At 31.7% G+C, this 27888-nt stretch overlaps 2 protein-coding genes across 2 annotated transcripts; one reads left to right on the top strand and one right to left on the bottom strand.

Moving 5' to 3' along the window:
• Positions 1-2628: 2628 nt before the first annotated feature.
• On the top strand, positions 2629-3150 carry LOC117923261 (stigma-specific STIG1-like protein 1). The gene has a single exon (XM_034841481.1). The coding sequence runs from the start codon at positions 2629-2631 to the stop codon at positions 3109-3111; it is 483 nt and encodes a 160-aa protein (XP_034697372.1). The 3' UTR covers positions 3112-3150.
• Positions 3151-10214: 7064 nt separating this feature from the next.
• On the bottom strand, positions 10215-11381 carry LOC117923260 (stigma-specific STIG1-like protein 1). The gene is made up of 2 exons (XM_034841480.1): positions 10961-11381; positions 10215-10354 (listed from the first exon to the last, which is right to left on the bottom strand). The coding sequence occupies exons 1-2, from the start codon at positions 11379-11381 to the stop codon at positions 10215-10217; spliced, it is 561 nt and encodes a 186-aa protein (XP_034697371.1).
• Between the last annotated feature and the right edge of the window lie 16507 nt (positions 11382-27888).

Genomic DNA, 27888 nt, shown 5'->3' with positions numbered 1-27888 from the left:
GCACATGGATTTTGATTCATATGAGTTTTCTCTTCTGATTATCAATTATTATACTTAATGAATATTGTTTGATCTTCGTTTTGTCCTTTGATATGCATGTGATAATTTTATACTTGACCTAACCTTGTTTCCATGATAGCGCATTATTATTTGCTGTTAAGATACTCTCCCACTCCTACTTCACTTATTTATTCATTCTCATCCTCGATTTGTTTTATTATTCAATCATTTTATTAGTATCCATCGATTTCCTTATCAATTGTCACGTTTGTTTAACCTTATTTAGTATAGACCCATTTTTAGAGGCTTAGAGGGGTGTTATGGTCTTTATCGTACCTTTTCAATAAACAACCTGACCCCCGAACCTAGGTTTGGTTTTTCACAAACCGTCTTTTCCAAATAAGGAGTCACACTTAAGATTTTCTTTCTTTTTTTGTTTTCCCTTAAAATAAAATAAAATAAAATAAAGTGGCGATTCCAAATATTTTCTAAAAAAAAAACCATATTTTTCAATTAAAAAAAATGAGTTTGTCATTAAGTGGGAACGCATCAAGCAAAAATATGGGATCCACATCAACCCATATACCCAAAAAATAATAAAAATATATATATTTGAAGTAAATTTTATTATTATTTTACACTCTCCAAATAATTTCTTTATCTTATATCTAAATTTATTTCTTTGTACTCAATTTTATATGTTTGTAATTAAATCCTATGCATTTGTATCATCATTCAACATTTAGATTTAATCATATACTTGAGCATAGTTATAGACTTCAAAATTTGTTTTAAATTTATTTTTTTAAATCAAATTTTCATAAATAAAAGTGAATCTTGTTGGGTACGCATGTAAAAAACACAAATCCATAATTTCGTAGATATACAAATTGGGCAAATATTTCTTTTTCCTAAAAGAAAATGGCATACTTTTACCAAATGGAACATTCCAATTTCTTCTATAAAATATAGTCGATTCTCTTACACTAATCAAAATTAAAGATATTTTACTGTAATGTTTCACGCTTGCTTGAGATTGGATCAATTTTTCACTTACACGTTTTTATTTTTTCAAAGATGCCCTTAGATTAATGCATGCGAATGTGTACAATCAACTGCGCAGACATTCCATGTTAACAAAAGTCAAGAAGATAGGCTAGTTGAGAATAAGTGCGACCATAACGGTTTCTAATACTCGGGTGGTGTTTGTTTTTTTTACTTTTTATAAAAAAAAAATAATTTATTTTTAAAAATTAAGTTATTTGTTTTATATTTTTTCATAACTTATTATAAACTTTGTACTAAATAGAAAATATCAAAATATATAATTTTTTCTAAATAGAAAAAATAACATATTAGTTTTTTTTTTACTTTTTAATACTTAATAAAAATAAAATTTTACAAAAACAAACAACCTAATATTTAACACTATTAACCATTAAAGTTCTATTTAGAATTAAGTACAAAAAACAAACACCATCTTAGTATTCAGATAAATGGAGACAGACCCACCGCATGTAATGAGTAATTGGGCGCATCAAATTTGTAATCCTAAAGCCTAACACCAAGTTCTGTGTTGACCTATTGTACTTGTCAAATGGATGTATGTCGATATGAGAAATGTTTTCAAAAATAATTTTGAGAAACAAAATTTTAGAATAATTTTTAAATACTGTGCTATAATATTTTATAAAGTAGAAGTTTAATTTGTTTAGAAGCCCTAAAATATTTTTACTTCCGATGTATGTAACACTTAAAATTTTTTATTAAAATAATTATTTTCAAATATTAAAAATATTAAAAACGTTTCCTAAAATCAATATCAAACATATTTTAAATATGTTTTAAAATGTAATTTTGCATATAATATTTTATGTTTTTATTATTAGTATTTATATAATTACTTTTAAAAAAGTTTTAAAAAATAATTAAAATATTTTATTTAAAAATACCTTATGAAAAAACTTTGTCCCATTTTCTGATTATGAAATATGATTCTCTTCTTTTTTTCATTAAAGAATAGAAAATTATTCTATAAACATAGTTAACAAAGTGGTCTGAATTCCCAGATTGTCGCCCTACTTTGGAATTATGATGCGCCTTTCTGTGGCAGCAGGAGGCTCAGTGGGCGGAATGGAGCCCATTTTGCAAGCAGGCCACAAAGTCGTTTGCTTTTCGTGATTGTACTAGAAATTTCTCTTGATTTGATGGCAAGAAATCATTGGTTTCATTTCAAATATATAATCACGAGAATAAGGTTTTGGAAAATTAGACATTTGTGAAGATATAAATATATAAAATTTTATCAGAAATTGGTAGTTAAAAAATGTTATTAAAAAAAAAGGAGGGGAAAATATTGATGGAGTTGAAGGCGACAGAAGCTGGCCTAATTTCATAAGTCTTCAAATTCTATGCAACTTGAGTGTCTCCAAAATTTAGAATTTAAAAATTCGTCCCAAGCCTAACTTTTGTTTACTTAATTAATCAAATGTCTGCCGTGCTATTAGACCATCCAACCTCCATCCTCCCTATAAATACCCTCAAATCTTCAAACCAAGACCATTCACATTTTCACATCTCCCCTCACTCCCCTCCTCTTCTCTTCTTCGTCTCGATCCTCTCCCCAGCATGAAGTCCCTAAAGCTCGTTATTCTCATGCTGGCCCTGCTCTTGGTCATGACTGCTATACGCTCAGTCTCATCAGCTGAAGAAGAAGACTTCATGTTTCATCTAGACCAGGATGACAGCATCGCTGCTGAAGCTGAAAATTCTGATCAACTTCCATTACTTGAAAGCGAGCAGCCGATATCGCTTAGGGGGACTAGCCGGTTTCTGACGGAGGCGGCCCGGATCAAGGTGACGTGCGACAAGTACCCTACAGTATGCCGAGCCAAGGGAAGTGCAGGGAAGTACTGCTGCAAGAAGAAGTGTGTGAATGTGAGGACGGACAGGCTCAACTGTGGAGCGTGTGGGAAGAAGTGTAGGTACTCTGAGATTTGCTGCAAAGGGAAGTGCGTCAACCCTTCTTCAGACAGGAGGAATTGTGGGGGCTGCGGCAAGAAGTGTAAGAAAGGGAGTCTCTGCGTGCATGGGATGTGCAGCTACTCGTAGATTTCTGAGCATTGTTGCTTTACATGGTAAAATTTCTATATTCACGTAACTATGGCGAGCCATCACCATTTGATGGGCTTGCAAATCCGAGTTTTTTATTTTTATTTTTATTTTTCTGATTCTTCGTGAGGTCTTTACTGGTATAGATGACAACAATGAGCCAGTTCACAGTGCCTGAAATCCAAGACATTTCTTCTCTGTCGGACTGGCCGCTTCCTGCTCATTACTGAGCAAGGAGAGAAGGATTGCAGGAACTGTGGATGGAGTGTGTAGTTACAAATAATAATTGCATGTATACTTCATATGATGGAAAGCGGATCGTGTTGATGATTCGTTCAATAAAAGGAACATATGGGATATGCTATTATCTTCCATGGTTGAAGTATGATATCTTGCTTTTGTTGGCTATAAAAAATTACTCAACAGAAATCAGAGATAATAATACAAATTAAAAAGATACAATGCAAATCTCTTAATCTTCTTAAGAACATAAAGATTAAATAATCCACCAATAGAGGTACATATGATCATATCCACGAGCATTCTATTGTAATATAAAAAATATTATAAAGAACACGATAAGATATAATGATTAGATTTCAAAATATCTTACATTCTTTTCCAAAATATCTTATTTTTTGGATTAAACTAACCATCCCCTCTTCCTCATCTAAAATATTTATAGATATTCTTAATAATTTTCTATTTTATAAAAGTTTCATTATGATGATATATGAATTTAAAATATGTTTTTTTTTTAATGATATTAGGAATTCGTGACATTTTTAAGTGCAAAACAAACGTACCCTTGACTTTTATTCTCTTTCTATGTATGTGCGTATATCATCCTCTAAATAATTGAGTACAATATTTGTTACCGCTGATATAACCAGAAAAATCTTCAGCCTATTGTTTGTATGGGACGTCCAAATTATATGAATGTGTAAACTGCAGAGAAAGAAAATGAATTTCTGTATATTTATTCATAACATAAACATCTCTATTTATACATGTTATGCTAGTCTATCTAAGGTAAGTCTCCTATATTTACATCCTATAATCAAGCCTATAATCAATACATAAATAAGGTAAGTCAACTAATTGATTCTAATTCTGTAACACTCTCCTTCAAGTTGGAGCATAAATGTTAATCATGCCCAGCTTGTTACAAAAATATTCAACCCGAGTTCTATTTAACGCCTTTGTGAAAATATCTCCCAGTTGTTCTCCAGTCTTCACATAACCTGTGGAAATAAGATTTTCTTGAATCTTCTCACGAATAAAGTGACAATCTACTTCAATATGTTTAGTTCTTTCATGATATACTGGATTTGAGGCGATATGAATAGTTGTTTGGTTGTCGCACCAAAGTTTTGCTAGCATGGGAGTCTTTATTCCAATCTCAGTTAGAAGATGATACAACCACATAATTTCACACGTGGCTTGCACCATGGCTCTGTATTCTGATTCTGCACTAGACTGAGATACCGCATTCTGCTTCTTGCTCTTCCAAGATACAAGATTCCCACCAACAAAGACACAAAAGCCCGTAGTGGATCGTCTATCAGCTTTGGATCCAGCCCAGTCAGCATCTGTAAAACACTCAATTTGAGCATGTCCATGATTGTTGTACAATATGCTCAGACTAAGAGCTCTTTTCAAATAATACAAAATCTGCTCCAAGGCTGCCCAATGCTTCACTGTAGGTGCAAACATAAACTGACTGACAATACTGACTGAGTAAGCAATGTCTAGGCAAGTCACTGTAAGGTAATTCAATTTCCCAACCAATCTTTTGTATCCTTCTGGATTATCAAATGGATCACCATCATATTTCGTCAAATGTACATTAGGGATCATCGGTGTGCTACATGGCTTAGCTTCCATCTTTCCAGTTTCTGCAAGTAAGTCAAGAACATATTTCCTCTGTGACAAGAAGATTCCCCTTTGGCTTCTTGATACTTCTACTCCCAAGAAATATTTTAGCTCGCCCAAGTCCTTTGTGTGAAACTTGGAATGCATAAACAATTTGAGAGAAGAAATTCCTGCACAATCATTCCAGTAATGACAATGTCATCAACATAAACAACAACAAGAATAATACCATTTGTTGATTGTCTATAGAAAACTGAATGATCAACTTTGCTTTTGTTCATCCCAAACTCTTGAATCACCTCACTAAACTTGCCAAACCAAGCTCGGGGACTCTGCTTCAATCCATAGAGAGATTTTCTTAGATGACACAGTTTCCCATACTCCCCTTGAGCAACAAACCCAGGTGGTTGCTCCATATATACTTCTTCCTAGAAATCTCCGTGAAGGAATGCATTTTTGATATCCAGCTGGTGCAGGGGCTAGTGCTGAGAAGCGGCTATTGATATAATCAGGCGGACTGAAGCAAGTCTGGCTACTGGAGAGAAAGTATCAGAATAGTCCACCCCATAAGTCTGAGCATAGCCTTTAGCTACAAGTCTGGATTTCAGTCGTGCCACTAAGCCATCAGGATTAACTTTTATTGCAAAGACCCACTTACATCCCACAACATTCTTTTCTATTGGTAAATCAACTAGATTCCATGTGTGATTGACTTCTAGAGCTTGTATCTCCTCAAGCATTGCATTATACCATCCAGGGTGATTCAGGGCTTCCTTGACAATTTTGGGAATAGAGACGGAATCTAAAGAGGCAACAAAAGCGCTCAAGGAAGGAGACAAGTGATCATAAGAAATGAAATTAGTAATGGAATAAACTGATTTACATTGGCCTTTACCTTTACGAAGACCAATGGGAAGGTCAAGGTCACTGGGAGGATCAGATAACGAAGAAGTTGGTGCATGACATGTATCTTTTGTCTCCTGATGCCTAGAGTATTCTTGAACAATTGGTGGCTTAGCTGGAGTAGACAATAAGTCAACAACAACGTGTGGTTGCTCAGAAGAATCAGTGGGAGTAGTTGGGATGGTTACCTGATATATGAGTCAATTTTCACCATCCCCCTCACTTTCTGAATTTGGGGGTGAAGAATAAAAAGGTGTATCTTCTTAAAATACCACATCAGTCGATACCACATACTTGTTGAGATAAGGACAAAAGTATCGATAACCTTTCTAAATACGAGAATACCCTAAGAACACACATTTCAGGGCTTTGGGATCAGTTTAGTCACAGATGGCCTTACATCCCGAACATAGCAAGTGCTTCCAAAAATTCGTGGTTCAATTGGAAATAGAGACTTCTTTGGAAACAATATACTGTATGGGATTTTATCATTGAGTACCATAGATGACATGCGATTGATCAATAAGCAAGCTGTAGAAATCGCATCAGCCCAAAACTATTTAGGAACCTTCATCTGGAACAAGAGTGCCCGGGCTGTTTCTAGTAAATGTATGTTCTTATTCTCAAACTCCATTTTGAGAAGGAGTATCCACACAAGAGAACTGATGAAGAATCCCGTGTTGAGTCATGTAAGTCTAAAATGAGTTAGACATATATTCTTTGCCACTATCACTTTTCAATGTTCGTACAGAGACATTAAACTATGTTTTCATCTCAGCACAAAATGCACAAAAATGAGAGAAAACTTCAGAACGATTCTTCATAAAATAAATCCAAGTCGTTCGAGAAAAATCATCCACAAATGTAACAAAATATCGAAATCCAATTTTAGAAGTAACAGGACAAGGTCCCCAAACATCAAAGTGTACTAACTCAAAAATAGATTCGGCCCTCTTATTAACTCTTAGGCTTAACAAACTACGATGATGCTTTGCAAAATGACATGATTCACAATTAAACGAATGTAAACTATGAAACTAAGGACATAACTTCTTTAAGACTGGTAAAGAGGGATGTTCCAAACGACAATGAGCTTCAATTGAAGAAGCGATGCTAGAACAAGCAATTGACCGAGGTACCCACGCATCAAGAATGTAAATACCATCAGATACATGTCCTTTACCAATAATCTGCTTCGTCATAAGATCCTGAAAAAGGCAATGGTCAGGAAATAATGAGATACAACAGTTCAAATCTTTGGTAAGTTTACTGACAATCAAGTTAAAGGCAAGCTTAGGTAAACTTAGAACAGATGACAAAGTGATAAAGGATGTTGGTTTGATAGTCCTAGAACCCACAACATTAGAGGTTGATCCATCAGCAATGGTAACAGGAGAAGGGGTTAAATGTGATCGAAAACTAGAGAATGTTTTAGGATTACCTATCATGTGATCGGTGGCACCTGAATCAATTACCCATTTGTTTGAGGAGGAGATAAGACATGTTTTACCTGTCTCAACAAGAGCAGTAACCGGAGTAGAAATCTTCAATGATTCTTGATACTGAGAGAATTTTGCAAACTCATCAGCTGAGACCATGACTGTCTTATCAAAAGAACTTGAAAAAGTACTAGAGGCGGTGGCAACATTAGCAATTTGATTTCATTGATTACGATTTTGTAATTTCTTGCAGTATTTCTTGGTATGGCCCGGCTTATGACGGTAGTAGTAAACAATGTTGCTTGAATCATTATTATAGCTATCAGAAGTCTTGCTTCCTCCTCTGTTGTTTGATTTTCTCCCAGTATCATTGCTTCCTCCTTTGGCAACAAGAACATTATTAGTCTGCTGAATAGATGAAGTACCTTCAGTACGCAAAATTCTACTAAACACTTCTTGAAGTGAACCAATCTCAAAATTGGAAAGAATTTGAGATTTAGCAATCTCAAATTCAAATGAAAGGCCAGCTAAAAAACTCATTACTGTCATTTTTTCTCTCTGAGTATGTTGCACCTTAATATCAGTATTGAAAGGTAAAAGCACATTCAACTCCTCATAAGTCTTCTTAAAATCCATAAAATAAGTTGTGAGAGATTTGGCCTCCTTTTCAGCACGATAGAAGGCTTTGCACACATCATACATTCGGAATAGATTCTCTTTGCCAGAATATAAGAACTCCAGATAATCCATTAATTCTTTAACAAACTCACAATGATTAAGTAGTCCAACAATTTCACTATCAATAGAATTCCTTATTTGTAGGAATAAATGTGCATCATCCCTTATCCAAGTCTTTCTAGTTTCATCATAAGGGGTTTCCATGGTCAGATGGTCATCTTTTTCAACACTACGCAAATAAACTCTAATTGTCTTACTCTATTCCAAATAATTAGTGCCATTTAACTTACGATCAATTATTTTGGACAGTGCTGGAACTATTTCAGTTATAAAAGCTTTGTTGTCAGTCATTTTAACTGATATTCAATCACCACAATAAATATAATTCCAACAGCAAACCAGAAACAGTTGATACCCAAAATGAATTTCCACAAGGAATCATAAAACAAATCAAATGGACAAAACCTGCCAAGGGGATGTTTCTCTCAACAGTTGATCGAACGCCGGAGTGCCACTTGAGAATGGCGGGAAAGAGATGGAAAACATCGGAAAGTCAAATCAGTGAAGAAACTACGGGCTCACGCTCTTCCACGCGTAGGCGCATGAAAGTTGCTCCTGAAGCTTTAATCGGCGCGTGAGACTTACGCGCAGCTCATCTAGCCACTGAACTTTGTGTACTGGCTGGAAACAAGAATGCGCTCCTCCCTGGGTCGGCGGTGATGCAATCCAGACTCAAAAAACGTAACAGGTTACTGTTCCAGACTGTTAATAACAAAACCCAAAACCCAAAAAATTCCCTTGAGCCAAACGTGGCTCGATACCATGTAAATTGCAGGGAAAGAAAATGAATTTCTGTATATTTATTCATAACATAAACATCTCTATTTATACATGCTATGCTAGTCTATCTAAGGTAAGTCTCCTATATTTACATCCTATAATCAATACATAAATAAGGTAAGTCAACTAATTTTATTTTTTTTTGTGTAACAGAATGGAACCGTAGCTCCGTTGGCTTTTAGCTGATGCAGATTGCTAGTACTATTTGTTGCAATTAGAATTACCTGAAAATTGAGAACACTATTGTAAAATACCAAAATTACATGAATATTGGTTAAATAGTAAAAACATACATTATTATTGTATGCTTGGTTTATGCGGTTTGTGTGCATATCATTCTATTTAAACAAATTGTTGAGTTACAACAATATGTTCGAAAATAGATCATCCAAACGAGAGTTCTTAGGATAAGTTAATCTTGGAATGTGATGACAAATATTATGAAAGATTTTATTTGCTCTCACTAAATATGAATTGACTTTTGATAAGATGATCAAAACTTGATTCAATGATTAGTATTATATAATATACTAATATATTATTATCTTATTTGTTAAAACTCACGTGCAACCCTATAGAAGCTGGCTCATGAGACAAAATCATGACTAAGCTTTAATATAGATGTAACTATGTAAGTAACTAGGGACATTACAAGTAAAGTCGTGTCACTCACATCATATAATTAGCTTAACAATCACATCACATAATTAGTTTAACAGCTGTCATGTTTTTATTCCATTGGACATTCTCTTCTCCAAAGAGAAGCACTCTGATATGTCTTCCAAAGGGATTCTTCTATCCATAATCGAGCTAGAATATTGAAGTAAAAGTTTTGTGCAATGTGGGTCAAATTGAGCATGTGCTAGAGGTGATACAAGTTATATACCCCCATGAATTCAAGTTTAAGTTTCCCTTCCAACCAATTTCATTAAGAATAGTTATATTCAAGTAGTGGAATATTGGAAGTACATTCAATATTTTCAAATATTATATAATTAAACATGTGAAATATTATTAAAATATGCACTAGGTAGTGGCATATGTGCATTTCAATTTTTCAATAATATTTATATGATTGATATATGCTATGCTCATTATCGTGATTGCTTAGTAAAACATGTTATAACTAAAAATAATTTACAGATCAAAATTACTGGCTACACGTGGATGCAGAAACACTGAGCTTCTGATTTTCTTTCTTTGGAATCAATCGGTTTCTTCTTATGGGCCAGATATTCAGTGTTTCGTGAGTAGTCTGATGAATTGAAGCTACCGAGAAAAAACAAAACGTTTTGCCCACATATTTCAGTATAAAAACCCATCTCCTATCAATATTGCTTCACCACTTCCTCTTCCCTACCCAGCTCTTCACAGCTTCTCTTCATTCATGGCCATGAAGCTGCTAAAACTCCTCTTCACACTCTCCATCACCACCTCCATTGTTTCTGCAGCATCGAGTGCCAATGAAAACAACGAAGACAACTCCATTGTTGGAGCAGCATGGAGTGCTGATGAAAACAAGGAAGACTCAGCTGTGGAAAGCCACTTAGCATTGGAGAAAATATATATATTTAAATAAATTTAAATATTTTTGTAAGAATTAGTCATAATTTTCATTGTTTAAATAAATTTAACTCTTTTATGTTTTTTAACTCTCTGTGTAACGCTTAGACAACTCAAGGTTATATAAGTATAAATCTATAATTATTATATATATATATGCTTACGTTTACGGCAGACTCAGGCTATCTATGCATGCAACCGTCCAACACCAAAATATCTAACCACTGCCACGAATGTTTGATAGTGATTATGCATATTTGCACGTCCCATACCCAGACTAAATCAAGGATTTTGCTGGTTATATCAGTGAGAAATGTACTGAATTGAATTTTATTATCAATGGAGATGAGGTATGACCGTATGAGCACCTTAATAGGCATGATACATAGTGATCAATCCTGTAATTCACTTAATATGAGAAGTAATACAAGTCATTTATGAATCAATAAACACTCAAGCTTAGTAGCAGGTTTTGTAAAGATAAAATCATGCATAACTGCACATCCCGTAAAGACATGCCTCCCAGTTCTTGCACTTCTTGCCGCAACTACCGCAGTTCAATGGATCGACATAGGGGTTCACGCAATGCCCGCTGCAGCATATATAGTTGTGTCTGCACTTGCGGCGGCACTCTCCACAGTTATTTGGATCCTTCGTTAGGTTTACGCATTTCTTCTGACAGCAATCTGGACCAGGGGTGGACTTCCGACGACAAATCTGTGGAAATTTATCACAGATCAAGTACTTGTTCTGCAACCTGAAGTCACTAGTCCCAATTGAAGAAGTTGTTTCTTCGCCTTCAGGCAATGCTAAGTGGCTTTCCACAGCTGAGTCTTCCTTGTTTTCATCAGCAGTCCATGCTGCTCCAACAATGGAGTTGTCTTCGTTGTTTTCATTGGCACTCGATGCTGCAGAAACAATGGAGGTGGTGATGGAGAGTATGAAGAGGAGTTTTAGCAGCTTCATGGCCATGAATGAAGAGAAGCTGCGAAGAGCTGGGTAGGGAAGAGGAAATGGTGCAGCAATATTGATAGGAGATGGGTTGTTATACTGAAATATGTGGGAAAAGCGTTTTGTTTTTTCTCGGTAGCTTCAATTCATCAGACTACTCACGAAACACTGAATATAACCGATTGATTCGAAAGAAGGAAAATTAGAAGCTTAGTGTTTCCGTATCCACGTGTAGCCAGTAATTTTGATCTGTAAATTATTTTAAGTTATAACATGTTTTACTAATCAATCACGATAATGAGCATAGCATATATCAATCATATAAGTATTATTGAAATTGAAATGCACACATGCCACTAACATTTGATGTGGTATCTAGCTTTTGAAGCAATCGCACCAAACTCTATTTGGTTAAATATATATATATATATATATATGTTTAAAATGTGACAAATTCTTTCCACTCAAATTGAGAATGAGAGAAAAGCTTCAAATGTAATGTAAGTCCCTCACCTTGAAAATTTTCATATGCTAAATAAATATTTGTCTTTTATACTAACCATTTTAAAACCTTATTTCTATTTGAATGATCTTATTTAGTATAGGGAGTTTGATGTTTTGCATATTTTGAGTGACGTGGTGCTCTCAACTCCATAAAGGAGTTCTTTGGTTGACAAGAAAAAAAAAAAAGATTGAGTACTTTAATTTTATGAATGAAGGATTTAGATAAAAAAAAGGGTAAGTAAAAAATCAATTCATGGGGTTTTGGACTAATACAATAATATATTGATAATTGCTTAATTATGTAATGCAATGGGATGAAAATAGCATCTATATATTTGGGATGACCACAAGATATATGTTTGTTCCATTTAGGAACTATTTGGTTAAACAAAATTTTTCATATATAAAAAGATGTTTTCTTCTTTCTTTTTCCTTTTTACAAATTTTGCCTATTAATACATGAAAGTCCAATATTTTAATTGAAGCAAAATACCCATGCATTAATATTATTTTTTTATTTTTCTTTTTCATTGAACGTGACGAATGATTTGATTAATACCTGGTAGTTGAATAAATAAAAAAATAAAAAAATATGAAAGTGCAAACACACGTAACATCATCTTATATAATAAGATTAATTTATAGTACGTTTGAGAGTAGTAATAACGTTAGGAAGGCTTTTTAATGTTTTGAAGCATTTCCTTATAAGAATTGACTATTTATATGATTGATGTATAGCAGCATATGATGTAGTGTGTAACTTTTGAAGTGATGGCACCCAAGACAGGCTTGTGCTATATTTGATTGAAAAAAAAAAAAAACTTGTTTAAAATATGACAAATTCTTTCCACTCAGGTCATTTGAGAATGACAGAAGCTTTGAAAATTATGAGGTCTCTCACCTTGAAATTTTTTATATGCCAAATAAAAGTTTGTTTTTTTTGAAGCATTGATTACGTTAATGTAACACTTTATCATACACCGCTAATATCTGATGTAGTATGTAACTTTTGAAGTGATGGCACCCAAGATGGGTTTGTGCTATATTTGATTGAAGTAAAAAAAAAATGTTTAAAATATAACAAATTCTTTTCATCGGGCAAATTGAGAATTCCATAAGTTTTGGAATTGACGAGGTCTCTCACCTTGAAATTTTGTATATTCCAATTATAAAAGTTTTTTTTTTCTTTTTTTTTTTAAGTTTCTTTGGTTTTATTTTCTTTTTTGAAGCATTGATAATGTTAATGTAACAATTTATCATATGCCGCTAAATTGTAACTTTTGAAGTGATGACACCCAAGATGAGTTTGTGGAATATTTGAGTGAAAAAAAAAATGTTTAAAATATGATAAATTATCCACCTGGGCAAATTGAGAATGATAGAAGCTTTGGAAATGATGAGGTCTCTTACCATGAAAATTTTCATATGCCCAATAAAAGTTTTTTTTTATGCTAATTTTGTATTTCCATTTGTATGATAATACTTAGGGTTATTCTTTGGTACCACTCTTCATTTTGGGGTATCTACCCACATTTGAACTCAATAATAAAATGACATGTGTAAAGTACATATCATTAAAAAAGTTATAAAAACTTATCTAACCGATAAAGATGACTTGTTGGTAAGAAATAATCACATATATTTCATACATATCTAAATATTACAACTTTTTTATAATTTATTATTAGATATCAAATATAATTTGTTATTTAATGAATTACCTAACTCAATCTAAAAAAAGAAAATCCTACCAACTACTCTTATACTCTCATTATTCATATATACAAAAAGGGATAGTAATTTAATATGAAAATTAAATAATTTCAACTACCAAATTACAAAATATGTAAGATGTATTTTGATGAATCAAATTTAAAGATCAAGTTTAAAACTTTTTGAGAGAGAAAATTTTAAATTTGTATTATATGAAGAAGATGAAGGATTTCAAGTGATTACAAGTGTCAAAGGTAAAATTTGATATTTTTTTTATTCAAATATAATTTTTGTAGGAAGAAATGTGACGTTAAATAACGATTTTAGAATTTTTATGAGTTTATTATAAAATTTTGTTATCAAATTGTTATTAATATTTTTATATCATATTTTTTTTGTTCATAGATTAAATTTGAAGATGAAGTTTTATATGTCTTGAAGAAGACATTATACGAAGGATGTCAAGTGATTACAAGTGTTAAAAGGTAACATTTGATTTTTTTTTTTTACCATTTACATATAACTGTTGTAGATAAAAATATCATGTTAAATGACATTTAAATATGTAATGATTTATAACATCTAGATTTTTTAATTTTTTTTCTGAGTTATTATTTATCAAATTGAGAGCATTTAGTCATTTGTTATGAAATTGTCATCAATATTTTTATATTATTATTTTGTGTATTCGTAGACTAAATTTGAAGATGAAGTTTTATATATTGAGAGGAGGTGCGAAAATTGTGAGAGTGAGTACGAAATTTGTAAGAGATTGTACAAACTTTGTAAGAGATTGTACGAATTTTCTAAAAGAATGTATGAACTTTCTAAGAGATGGTACGAACTTTGTAAGAGATTTTACGAACTTTCTAAAAGAGTGTACAAACTTTGTAAGAGATGTTACGAACTTTGTAAGAGATTGTACGAACTTTGTAAGAGATTATAAAAACTTTGTAAGAGAGGGTACGAACTTTCTAAGAGATGGTACAAACCATTTTAGGACATAATTATTTTTATTGTGAAGTACATGTATTTTAAAATGTTTTAAAATGTTACTAAAGAGCAGAAAAGCTCCAAAGCACAAATAACCATGAAAATCCTAGCCATTTTTTCTTGTACACAAATTTAATGTATTTTTTTACAGTGACCAAACTCTCCAAATTCCTACAAGAACCAAAACCCATCCACAGTTAGATCCAAACCTGTCAACACAAACCCATCAATTAAAATCCAACCAGCAACACCCAGTATGAGTTGAGAAACCCCTAAATTTCCCCCAATTTTGAAATTCCATTTCCAAAGTCTGATATAAATCCTATTTTTTTTTCCCCTCCCCACTACACTAGAAAGAGTTTTCTTTTTCAGAAACACAACCCAACCCACCAAATCTCTGCAATAATCAAATAAAAAAGATAGAAAAAAACAAACACAATCAGCATCATGAATAGTAAACCAAATGGAAAAATAGATCTCGATGGACTCATTCCAACAAAAAGTAAGTCAAAATAAGAAAGTTCATTGCCATCAAAGAGAGAACATTTAATAATACAGTAAATCAATGACAAAGATGAGAAGGAAAACGAGACCGAAATGTGAAGACTATGAAACCATGAATTGCAAGCAAAAATCAGTTGAAAGGTGACTCATTTCCTGGTTTAGGAACTTCCCTACAAACCCAACTTGTTAAAACCTCCACACCACCAACAAAACCAGATCAAACTCCCATTTCTACAAGCATCCCATATTTTTCTCCACAATGTGTTTACTTCCCTCATTTTCCCACACTAGAGGTTTCCCAAGAAAACCCAGCCCGCAAAACCCCTAAAACAACAAGAAAATGCAGCTACAAAGAACACAGATCCAAATCAACTCACCCAAAACCCACACTCAAGGAAAAAAGAGAAAATACCCATCAACAAAAAAGAACAAGCAAACAAACAAAAAATCACCAAGACCCCTCAACATTATCCAAGAACAACACATAAAACCATAAGGAAGAGGTCATACTAGTTTCAAAGAAGAACAACACTCTTATTACAAGTTTACCGGTAACCTGTAACTTATTTCTTTAACTTTGTTTTTTCTTTTTTAAATACATAAGCCAGTTCGACGGTCTGGATTGAACCACCTTCATCCAATGGCCAAAAATGTTTTTTCGATAGGTATCGAAGTGGTACGTAGAATTTTTCTAATATTTAATAACCGAAGATTGGGGACATGAGTGTACGCCTCGAGATATATGCACGAACATATGCCTCATGATGCATGCACGAATGTATGCATCAGGATGCGTGCACAATTGTACTCCTTGAGGTGCATGCCATTGTAACATACACAATGATGAAAATATCGGTAATCACGGATATATCGGTAATTCGATTTTACGGATATATCGGACATATTTTTGGATATATCGGAGATATATCGGCGGATATTATTGGTAGGCTTAAAATTGTTAAAAACTCATGGAAATGCAAGAAAAACCTCATAATAATATAATTAGAAGTATAATGGACATTTTAAAGTTGTTTTATTGAAAATTTTGATATATATATACATATATATATATATATAATATAATTTGCGATATTAGATGTAATTATATCATATCGATCTATAAGAAATGTTAATTTCGTAATTGTTCTCATTATAAAGTCACATCAAATACTTCATTTCATTAAATAACAATAATTTGTACACATTACATTGCAATGTCCCTTTAGTACCAAAATGAGGATCGATGTGGTTCAATGGGATTGATAGATGAAGGAACCCCGGCTTGCTGTTGGAGACAATATTGGTACCAAGTCAATGAGCCTCGATAATATTGGTTATAAATTCTAACATGCCATGCATATATCTCTTGAGTCCTACCTACTGCCTCTACATGGATAGGATACTCAAAGTTCACCCATGTGTTAACGCCAAATCCTTCTTCCATCTGATATGGAATTTGTCTGGAAGGGGAATAATGCGACATACTATACTCTTCATCCGTTGAACTTGAAGGTTGACCATAACTCATCACATGAAAAGGGTAGACGTTAGCCTCATTTGAGGAGTCACTAAATTGAGTCCCTATACTCATAGATTCAAAACTCCCTGAAAGTAACTCCTCGTTATATGGTTCCATCATTCGTTCTCTTCCTCTATAAGGCCTCCCAATAGCTCCTATGCCTGGACCAGCTCTTCTAGAGCCATGGTCTTCATCTTGTGTGTAGTGTGTGAAATCATTTTCACAAGTAAATTGGCTGATTAGATATTGACTATGTCGACGTTCATCAATATCTCCTCCTCCATTATCACCTCCATCATCAGTTCCACCTCTTGAACCATCGTAATCAGAAGCAGAAGTACCTGCAGCACTAGGTCTACTACTATGGCTAGCACTTGTGGAGTCAATCTCTTGGTGGGAATGCAATGTCACATGAAGTGAATCATCAGTATCTTTGCTAAAACTTTCAGAGTGAACTTCTTCGGACAACACACGTTCAACATTAACTCCAAATTCTCGAGCATGAGCGGCAATTCGTGGATCAGGATTTCCAACTTCGTCATCCAAGTGTATAGGCCTAACCCACTAGAACAACTAATTATCTTCTTCTTCACCCACCTCGGCTGAAATGTCAAGAAGATCAAGGTAATCTTTTTCAGCAACTCGATCATTTTCTGCCTCCATATCGCGTAACTTTAGCCTCATATTATAGTAACAAAACACTAATTGCTCCAATCGAGAGTAAGCCAAACGATTTTGTTGCTTTGTGTGGATGAAAGCAAACGTGCTCCAATTTCTCTCACATGCAGAAGATGACGCAGTTTGTGAGAGAACTTTGATGGCTAACTTTCTCAATGTAGGTGTTTGATTCCCATACATAAACCACCATTCAACTGCAACGAATTTGATAATCATATAAATACTTATGTGGTGAATTTACAATAATAATAATCAATTTTTTCCTATAAAGACTCACCGGGCACCATGGTTAACCTTGATGCAATTGCCGCTCGATCACCGAATCCTCTTTTTGCATCTCGAAAAAGTACAAGCTATGTATTCAACATTTAATTTGTTAGTAAACGTTCAAATAAATTGATGAATGAAATTATTGTTTTATTGACAAAAATAACAATTTTTTATTTACCTCATTTCCAAATTGACCAAGCGATTCAGTAGTTGGATCTAATTTTGCAAAAACATCATGGACAGCTTGAAGTAGTTCCGGATCACTACCAACTCCACGCCTATATTGAAATCTTGGATTCAAGAAGTATGCTACAATAAAATTTAGTAGAGTTAGTATTTTTTTTTTAAAGAAACTTAAATACAAAGTAAAAACTTATAAAGATATATAGTATTTAAGTACATTCTGCATGAAGTGGATGTTTTAGTGTTTTCTGCCAACGATCTTGTATTATTTTGAACATCCAATCTCCAGCTCCTTGACGAATAAGGTTCTCTTTCATCATGTGCATAAGCTCGTACACAAATGGCATTGTGGGAACAACTTCAGAATCCACAAGTCGAAGCACCACGTATAATGGCTCATATAATGAAACTATATTTGTCAATCTGTCCTAATACGTATGGTCAAACAATAATTGCTCCAATTCTCGTCCAAGTTTTGTTCGACTGAGTTTGTGTTGTGCCCATTCATCACTCATAAACAATTTTTTCAAATCAACCCTTTTTTTGAGAAGACTGTCAAGAGCAATATAATTGGTAGCAAACCTTATAACTCCTAGTCGAACAATGTCTCCACCACAATACTTTCTCATTTGTGCTAGTAACCAACCATGATTGTAAATGAAGTTAGTTATCTTGCGAGCATTGTTTATCACCTCGATAACATTGGGTCTTTTACCAATGTCTTCAAAGATTAAGTTGATGCAGTGTGCCGCACACGGAGTCCAATATAAGTTATACTTCTTCATCAATTGTTTCCCTGCTTTCATGAATGTCAACCCATTATCTGTGACAATTTGGACCACATTTTCCTTACCGACTTCTTTGATAATAGTCTTCAAAAGCTCATATATATACTTGTGGTCTTTGATATAGTTCGATGCATCGACTGACTTAAGGAACACTGTGGTCCCTTTAGAATAAACCATGAAATTAATAATACTTAATTTTGTGGGCCCTGTCCATCCATCTGACATTATTGTGCACCCATATGTCTTCCATTTTTCCCTTTTTTGGTTCACATAAGCTTCCATTTCTTTGTACTCCATTTCCAAGTATTTGTTCTTTATTTCATATGGAGATGGAGGTTCGATTCTCATTCCTTCACTTCATATGTAAAACATGTCACAAAATACTATACTTACTAAAAGTATAACACAATATAACATTTGATAAATTAGTAATTACCTGCTTGTTGTGCACCAATAATCATATTCTTGAAGTGATGAGACTTTGCTTTTGCGGGTACGACACTCTCATAAATGAAGAATTTGTTGATTAAGCGTCCTATCGTTTCTTTAATTGCACCACCCTTGAATATATCTTTGATATTTTTTTGTTTTGCTACAGAAGACTTGTAAAGCGAAGGGGCAATAGGGGGTGAATGATGCGAATGTCGCATACTCCGTGATTTTCGCATCATCGACGGTATACCAGTAGAAGACTCTCCCGATTTGCGTTTGCTTCCTACAATATTCTCATATTGTTCACATTCCCAATTAGATGCTTTCGAGGCACGAACTGCAGATCGATATGCATCTCGCTCATCTGGGTGCATATCTGTCGGATACATATACACATCTTCATCCTCAGCATCTTCATCATCATCATCTTCGTTTACCAAATGTGTATGATGCGTCCCCATTGTGCCACGTAATTGACTACGAATTTCTTCAATATCAACATTTTTCTTTGCTTTTGCTTTTTGTTTGTCATGCACCAACAATCGTATCTCTTCTTTAACTTCGGGCAGCACTCTTGGACACTTTTTGGTGTTGTTATGCAGGTCCTTATGCATTAAATGAGACTTGAATCGTGTGATGCCTCCACTTTTCATTACCAACCCATAAAAATTACAAATTGTTCCATTTCAATTACCCTCAATTGTTGAACAATACTTCCAAGCCGGATCTCGCCCTGGCACGCCAGAACCACCTTCACTAGCCATGCTAAATCTATTGTAAGAAAAATACACTTAAATTTAAATCTATGTTAATTAAACTAATTAAATAAATTAGCTAAGTTAATTTTTAAAATCTAAATGTAATTTTATGACAAATTGACTAAATATTGAAATTAATCATAATTGAATATGAAAATAAATCGCGATAATATAAAAAATTGAGCATATTTAATATTCCATATATAGTAGTTCATGTTAATTAAACTAATTAAATAAATTAGCTAAGTTAATTTTTAAAATCTAAATGTAATTTTATGACAAATTGACTAAATATTGAAATTAATCATAATTGAATATGAAAATAAATCGCGATAATATAAAAAATTGAGCATATTTAATATTCCATATATAGTAGTTCATGTTAATTAAACTAATTAAATAAATTAGCTAAGTTAATTTTTAAAATCTAAATGTAATTTTATGACAAATTGACTAAATATTGAAATTAATCATAATTGAATATGAAAATAAATCGCGATAATATAAAAAATTGAGCATATTTAATATTTCATATATAGTAGTTCATGTTAATTTAACTAATTAAATAAATTAGCTAAGTTAATTTTTAAAATCTAAATGTAATTTTATGACAAATTGACTAAATATTGAAATTAATCATAATTGAATATGAAAATAAATCGCGATAATATAAAAAATTGAGCATATTTAATATTTCATATATAGTAGGTCATGTTAATTTAACTAATTAAATAATTTAGCTAAGTTAATTTTTAAAATCTAAATTTAATTTTATGACAAATTGACTAAATATTGAAATTAATCATAATTGAATATGAAAATAAATCGCGATAATATAAAAAATTGAGCATATTTAATATTCCATATATAGTAGTTCATGTTAATTAAATTAATTACATAATTTACTATGTTAATTAAATTAATTAAATAATTTAGCTAAGTTAATTAGTTTAATGTAATTCTAAATGCGAATTTAAATCACAAATAATCATCTAAAATAAATATATCATAACCTAAATTAATTCAATAAAAATATACAAAATAATTACAATTGAATGTAAACATACTAATTAATTAAAAATACATGAATTAATTATTGTAAACAAAATTAATTATAATTTCAAACAAACATACCTTAAAATGATTGAATAATTGAGCAATCTTGGAAAAAATTGGAGTAACAAGAGAGCAAATGAAGAATCAAAGTAAAAAATGGATGAAATTGATGCAAAATTGGCTATTTATAGATGAAATTTGGGCCAAAATAGCCGTTGAAACCTTAAGTTACCATTTAAAATTAATTTTGGCTGTTGGATCACAATTTGGAAACAATCTGACCATTGGATCTATTTGTTAACGTTGGGATTCAAATCTGGGCGTTGGATCAACACGGGCGTGATCTGGGCCGTCAGATCACGCTGGAGAGAGAGGGGCGATTTTTCGCCAAAAATCGCTGATATATCGCCGATAAATCGGCGACACACGAGATTCTCAGGCGATTTATTGATAAAATTGCTTATTTATCCTGTGTCGCCAATATATCGGCGATATATCGCCGATTTTTTGGCGATTTTTGGCGAAAAATCGCCCCGCCGACTTATCTCCTCCATTTGTCGTTTCGCCCCCTGCCGACACGCAATATATCGACGATATTTCGTCGATTTTTTCTGATTTTTTCCTCCTTGAACATACACTATGGGATGCATGCCATTCTAACATACGTCCCAGGATGCATGTGTTTTCCATATTTGGACTTATCAAGTACTTTATTTTAGGAATAAAGGCTTTAAATAAAAACCAATGCACGTAAAAAGGGTTTTGGACTAATACAATAATATATTGATAATTACTTAATTATGTAATGAAATATATATAGGATAAAAATATCATTTATGTATTTGGAATGATCATGATGTGCTCACTCCATCTAGGGACTATTTGGTCCAACAAAATTTTTATCATATACAAAATTTGTAAGCTATCGAATACATATGTATAAATTTTTTAAAATCATTTTAAAAATTATTTATAATGAAAATACTACTAACAAAATTGTTACACATTATACATTTTTATTATAACTACTTCCAAATCTACTCTTTAATTATATATAAATTTTAGTCATTTAAATAAAATGAAAAGTATGTTTTCACATATAACCTTTAACCTGATGTAACGAGTAAATGGGGTGATAAGACAAAAAATGCTATAATATCCGTATGAGGTTCGAAGGATTAGCAACAAGTAACTCCATATGTAAAAGTGATTAAATAAATATGTTCATAAAACGACGACTACTTATCCTTTGATTACAACCTCAAATATTGTGCTCTTAAGGTCTAACATAATGAATGCTAAATATCAGTATCTATCCTATATAGTCATGTAAATCTTTTGAAATCAATGTATAAAAGTTTCAATTAAAACACCTTTGAAAAAATCATAAAAATATAAAAACTTAAATTTTTAAAATTTTAAACTTAATATATTTATATAAAAGTAATTAAAATTTTAAGAATTTTTTAATAACATATATTATTTATTAACATAAAAGTATTAACTTTTAATAATATAAGTAATAACGTTGATAGTTTCGGATGAAAGTCTGACAAATTTAGATTACATCTATTTTGTCATTACTTTCAAAAGTCAAGAAAAAAAAAAAGCACACTTTATCCTTAAATGAATTTGATGGAGCCCACATTCGATTTCACTGCAAAATTTTGCCCTTTAAGTTTCGTTGATGGAGCCCACATTTGTCAAAAATATGGAGTAGCCATTAATCTTTATGTGCCCATCAACAACTTGCAAATAAACCACATGTACACAAAACAACCAAACAGCAACACGGCTTGTCCACAAGATGAGGATTGGTGGATAATACTAAATACTATTAGTCCACTTTATGCCAGAATGTGACTGGTCAGTGAAGGTTTCTCTGGTCCGAGCGTCACACTGAGTCCTCCTAGCCAGACGCTGGCCAACCTTATTGGAAATTATGTAATTTTTTATGGTGAAAGGTCAACACGTAAGGAAGTCGTACATGGGAACGTAGCCAAGTGCTTTTATAACGAATTCGAAGAATTAGAAAAAACCAATTAAAAATTATATATGACCATGTGGTAACAGCTATTCAAAGTAACTTATTGTATAGAATTAATTTATTCAACGCTTTATCTCTTTTCCCATTTTGTATCTTACATTGGAGATTTAGAATTAATTTGAGAGTCTAACTCCTGTTTACATTAGAATAAGTGTTCGTAAATAGTGATTGATGATGAACAACCCACAAACCATAGATTATTGCAGAGCATTGGGAATGAGCAATGGTATCATTCAAATGGCACATGTTAACCCAAACATGGATGTATGATCCAAGACAAACCAACACAACAATGTAAATTGACCCTTGATAGACATGATAAGATGATAAGCACATTTAATATGATGGGATGCCCATTTAATTTGATTGAACATCTTCATAACCCTTGTTTAAAGGCCTTATGTTAATATTAGTGACAATAATGATGTACCACTTGGAAATAGGATTTGTAGGAACTTGTAAGAAGATACGGGCAAATTCATAACCATTTGATGAATTTTGTTGATGTATAATATTGTTATTATTTTAAATGGTTATATACTCTTAATGACCTTTGATCAACATTCGAGCAAAGCATGATCCAAGCTCACTATCGTTGATGGTACATCCATTTGTGTTGGCATTTTCTCGATCACTATAAATATATATGCCACAAATTGGAAAAGTATTAGGACCTTTAATCTTTTTTAATTAAAGTGGTTACAATGGCATTTTTGGCACAATTTGGAGTAGGTTATAAAATGTTAAAAACTCTTTATTGAGTTGAATAAAAGTGGGAAAGAGTTTTGACTTAGGATCTTTGAAACGAGAGAGGTATATTAATGGAAGGGTTGAGATCTAAAATATCATATACGAAGTGCATAAGATACCAAAGGACACATATCTATACTACCATATTCATGGTAAAAGTAAAAGATTGTGCATACATAAAATAGTTATAAGTCACAAGTTATTATTACACTTGAAGGATCAATGCGATATTTAAGGGTAAAATTATGGTATTAAATGGTATTTTTCTGAAATTATATTGAAAAATACTATTGATTAGGGGATATTATATGCCCACCTTTATCTCATCTCAAATTCGTTGTATTATGTTTGAGGTTTGATTGTTTTATATTTTACATGTGATCTTATTACTTTGTACATAAAATCATATTGTTTTATATCTTGTACATGGTCTCATTATTTATACTTTGTGTTGTTATGTTATATATTAATCTTATTATATCTAATCTTGTTTATATTATTTTAAATCTTAATTCTATTTTTTGTTCCTTAGTCTTGTATGCTTGTATTATTATCCAAATACTCCGATCTCATCATACACTAAATCATTCATATAAAAGATGTGAAATGAGGAGGAATAATAAATTTTCTTATATGTAATTGTTTAGATAAAACACAAAGTTAAGGGTATGTTATAGTACCAAATGGTACTTTTTTCAATGTATATTACACTATCAATTACTTAGTACTATATATATATATATATATATATTTTATCTCATTATTTATATCCTAATTCTATTAATTTGTACTCACATATCTTAATTTTATTTGTTTATAATCTTATTTAATTGTTTAAATCTCATCATATATATTGATTGATTTAAATCTTTTATTATTTAGATACCATTGAGTTAACATTTTCCCAAAGTTTAATCAAACTTAAAGTGCTTGTGATTTATGAAGGAGAAACATCCTAGCATCCCCGACAGCCATGTGAGGCGCACACTGGATACATCTGTAAGGTACAATGTATAAATGTGACCAAGCCCCACCTCGCACCGCTCCAGTCCGGTCAACCCACTCCAAAACCAAAAGAAAAGGTCTTGTCACATGCACCCTCACAACTTTGTCAAATCAAAGATATTTCTCCATAAAATAAACCCAATATCAAAAAAAAAAAATCTTTATTGCACTTTTTAGATAATTGTTGATGTGTAAATGTCAACTAGATCTGCAGATAATTTAACACTAAAGAAGTCAAGAAGATGGGGTTCATCCTCATTAGCAGAACAAGTGCTTCAGTAACGATTTCTACACTGAAAGAGAGAAAGAGAGAGAGAGAGAGAGAGAGTAAACCCAATATCAACAAAAAATAATAATAATCTTGATTACACTTATTAGATGAATGCTCATGTGAAAATGTCAACTCTGCAGATGTTTGATACTAACAAAAGTAGTCAAGAAGATGGGTCTCGTGACTCATTATCAGAACAAGTGCTTCAGTAACGATTTCTACACTGAAAGAGAGAGAGAGAGAGAGAGAGAGAGGGTAATAGGCTTATAGCTTGATTGATGTGGGTGTTGGTGCTTAGATGAAAGGAGACAGATACAAGACCTGTAAAGTGTAATGGGCAATTGGGCACACCAGATCTGCAGTGCTGATGCCTAACATTATATGTTCTAGTTGACCTCATGTACGTGCCAGGACATGGAAAACTCCCAGACTGTCTCTACATTCTAGTGACCCTTCTGTAGCACAAGGAGGCGCAGTGGGTGGAGATGGAGCCCATTTTACAGGCAAGCCACAAAGTTGCCTGCCTTTTCCAAGTTGTTCTGTGAAATTTCCCTTGATTTTGATGGGTGAGTGTGAAATCATGAAAAAGAGCGGAATGAAGAAAATGGTGTTTGCATTCATGGCTTTCTGACCCTACCAAGAAGCTCACGTACGGCTGGTAATGGAAGTAAAATTTATTTATTTTACAATAAAATAAAAAATGGTATTAAAAATATATATTAACTTGTCACAATGATTATGATAAATGAGACATTTTTTTTATTATTTTTCTTTTCTAAAATAAATGTTTTTATGAGAAAGTCATTTTCGTTTGGACTGATAAATTAGTTAAGGATATGAAAATAAAAATAATATATTAGACTGGTAATTGTTATCATTTTGATTCAAAATTTTAAATTATTAGATAAATTAACACCCTTTCTTGCAAGGGATTTGATATTTCACGTGAAAAGCGTAAAAAAATAAATAATGAATGAGACATGGATGGACATTTAAATTTTAAAGGTGGACATTTAGGGGTGGGTATATATATATGGTAGAACAACTTAATGAATTAAGTTATTAGATAAATTAAATATGTTTGATAAAATAATTAATGATATAATTTAAAATAAAAAACAACTTTAAGTAATATATAAAAATGATTAATTTATTATTAAATTCATATTTCCATATTATCTTTTTAGCCTCATTTATTCTCGTTACCTCTATGATATCTTTTTTATTCTGCGAACTCTATTATTACTCAACATCATTTATTCTAAGTATAATTTTTGAGAATAAATTTATCAATTTAATGATTTAAAGTAAATTTTAAATTAATTTTATCAAACAACTTTAATATTTAAAGTTAAAAATAAGTAATAAATTAATTTTAAGTCAATAACTTAAAGTTAACTTAAGTCATTAAATAATAAGTATCAAGTTTTATCAAATACCTCATTAACCTCTAATAAATTAAGAGTTTATTTGACATTGATTTTAGGAAACATTTTTTAATCTTTCTAACACTTGAAATTTTTTTATTATTTAAGTATTAGAAATACTAAAAACGTTTTTTAAAATCACTTCCAAATACATTCTAAAAACCTATTTAGGAATGGTTTTGAGGGGTTGAAAAATGATTTCATATTTAAATGTAACAAATAAAAAATAAATAATCCATCACAAAAACATAAATATTGAAAAAAAATATAAAGAAGAAATTTCAAGGAAAATGATTTTAAGAAGTTTAGAATATCATAGGAAACTTTTTATTTTAATAAAATTTAGGTATTTGGTAAATTTTTTAATATGACATCACTCTCAAAAAATTTTAGAAATCATTTCAAATCATTCCTAAATAGTCTTTCTTTTTTTATTATTATATAACAAAGTAATAATATGTATATTTAATTATTTTTTGTTTATATCCAAGTTAATGTGATTCTTCTTAAAACTAATTTCAAGGGAAGTCCTATTAATAGACTAAAAACGGTTTAACCAAAATCTTCCCCAAAGGGATTCTAAATCTTCAATATTCATCATGATTCTATTAAATTGGCAGTTTGGTATGTTTTAACTATGCTTGAAGTGTTCATATTTCCCCTTAACAACCTTGCAGTCATCAATATTAAATAAGAAAATGGCCGAAGACCTCTCTAGCTAGTGGTAAAGATTGTGGGAGGTTGGAGGTCGAAAGTCATGGTAATGATTAAAAAAATATATTCATCTAAAATAAAATTTAAAAAGTAAAAAAGTAGATCGTGTTTAGAGTTTCCTGTCAAAGTAGTTTTTTAGGAAAAAAAATTTCTCAATCTAATCTCTTGTTTTATTTTTTATTTATTTTAAAACTATAGTTACGAAAAATGATTTTCAAAATTATAGTTAATAATTATAATTTTAAATTTTAAATTAAAATTATAATCGGAAACTATGATTTTATACACTCAAAACAGACAAAAAAAAAAATCATGTGAATGGATGAGAAAGACTAAATTTATAAATATTTTTTAAGAGAGCCTATTTTCACTATTTTTTTCTTTAAAAACACCACTTTGACATTAAACTCCTGTCTTTACTTATTTCCCATGCTTGTTATTAATTGTTTTTTAAATTAAAAAATAAGTCTAACATCATACTAAAAGAGATCTCTTATATGGCCTCATTTGTTTGTTCATCCTCCTATATTTTTATGCCCCAATCAAAGTCAAGTTTGACATAATCATTGATAGTATTTTTAAAAAGCATTTATAATATAAAAATGTTATTTTTAAATATATAAAAAATCAAATATTTGATAAAATTCAAAAGACATTTTTAATATATGGAAAAATTATTTATAATATTTTATAGAAAAGTATTTAATAGATGATTCACTTAAAACCATTTTTTGGAAAAGTATCTTCATTATAATATTCTTGTTTAAAAATCCTTTCAAACACATTTTAATTCAATACCACATGTTTTTACTAAAAATATTACATAAAATCATTGATAGGGACCGTACAAAGAAGAACACGGTTAATGAAAATGAGGAAGATACATGGATGGCACAGAAGAAGACCGAGGCAGGTG

This window comes from Vitis riparia, chromosome 10 (assembly GCF_004353265.1).
Source record: "Vitis riparia cultivar Riparia Gloire de Montpellier isolate 1030 chromosome 10, EGFV_Vit.rip_1.0, whole genome shotgun sequence".
NCBI lineage: Eukaryota > Viridiplantae > Streptophyta > Magnoliopsida > Vitales > Vitaceae > Vitis > Vitis riparia.
This window is presented reverse-complemented; position numbering and strand designations above follow the sequence as displayed.

What these genes read in the sequence shown, in the direction of transcription:
- LOC117923261 (XM_034841481.1), top strand. Translation starts at nt 2,629, where the DNA reads ATGAAGTCCCTAAAGCTCGTTATTCTCATGCTGGCCCTGCTCTTGGTC.
- LOC117923260 (XM_034841480.1), bottom strand. Translation starts at nt 11,381, where the DNA reads ATGGCCATGAAGCTGCTAAAACTCCTCTTCATACTCTCCATCACCACC. An exon ending in TGTCGATCCATTGAACTGCG is followed by an intron (nt 10,355 to 10,960) that starts GTAGTTGCGGCA and finishes TGTTTTCATCAG; the next exon opens with CACTCCATGCTGCTCCAACA.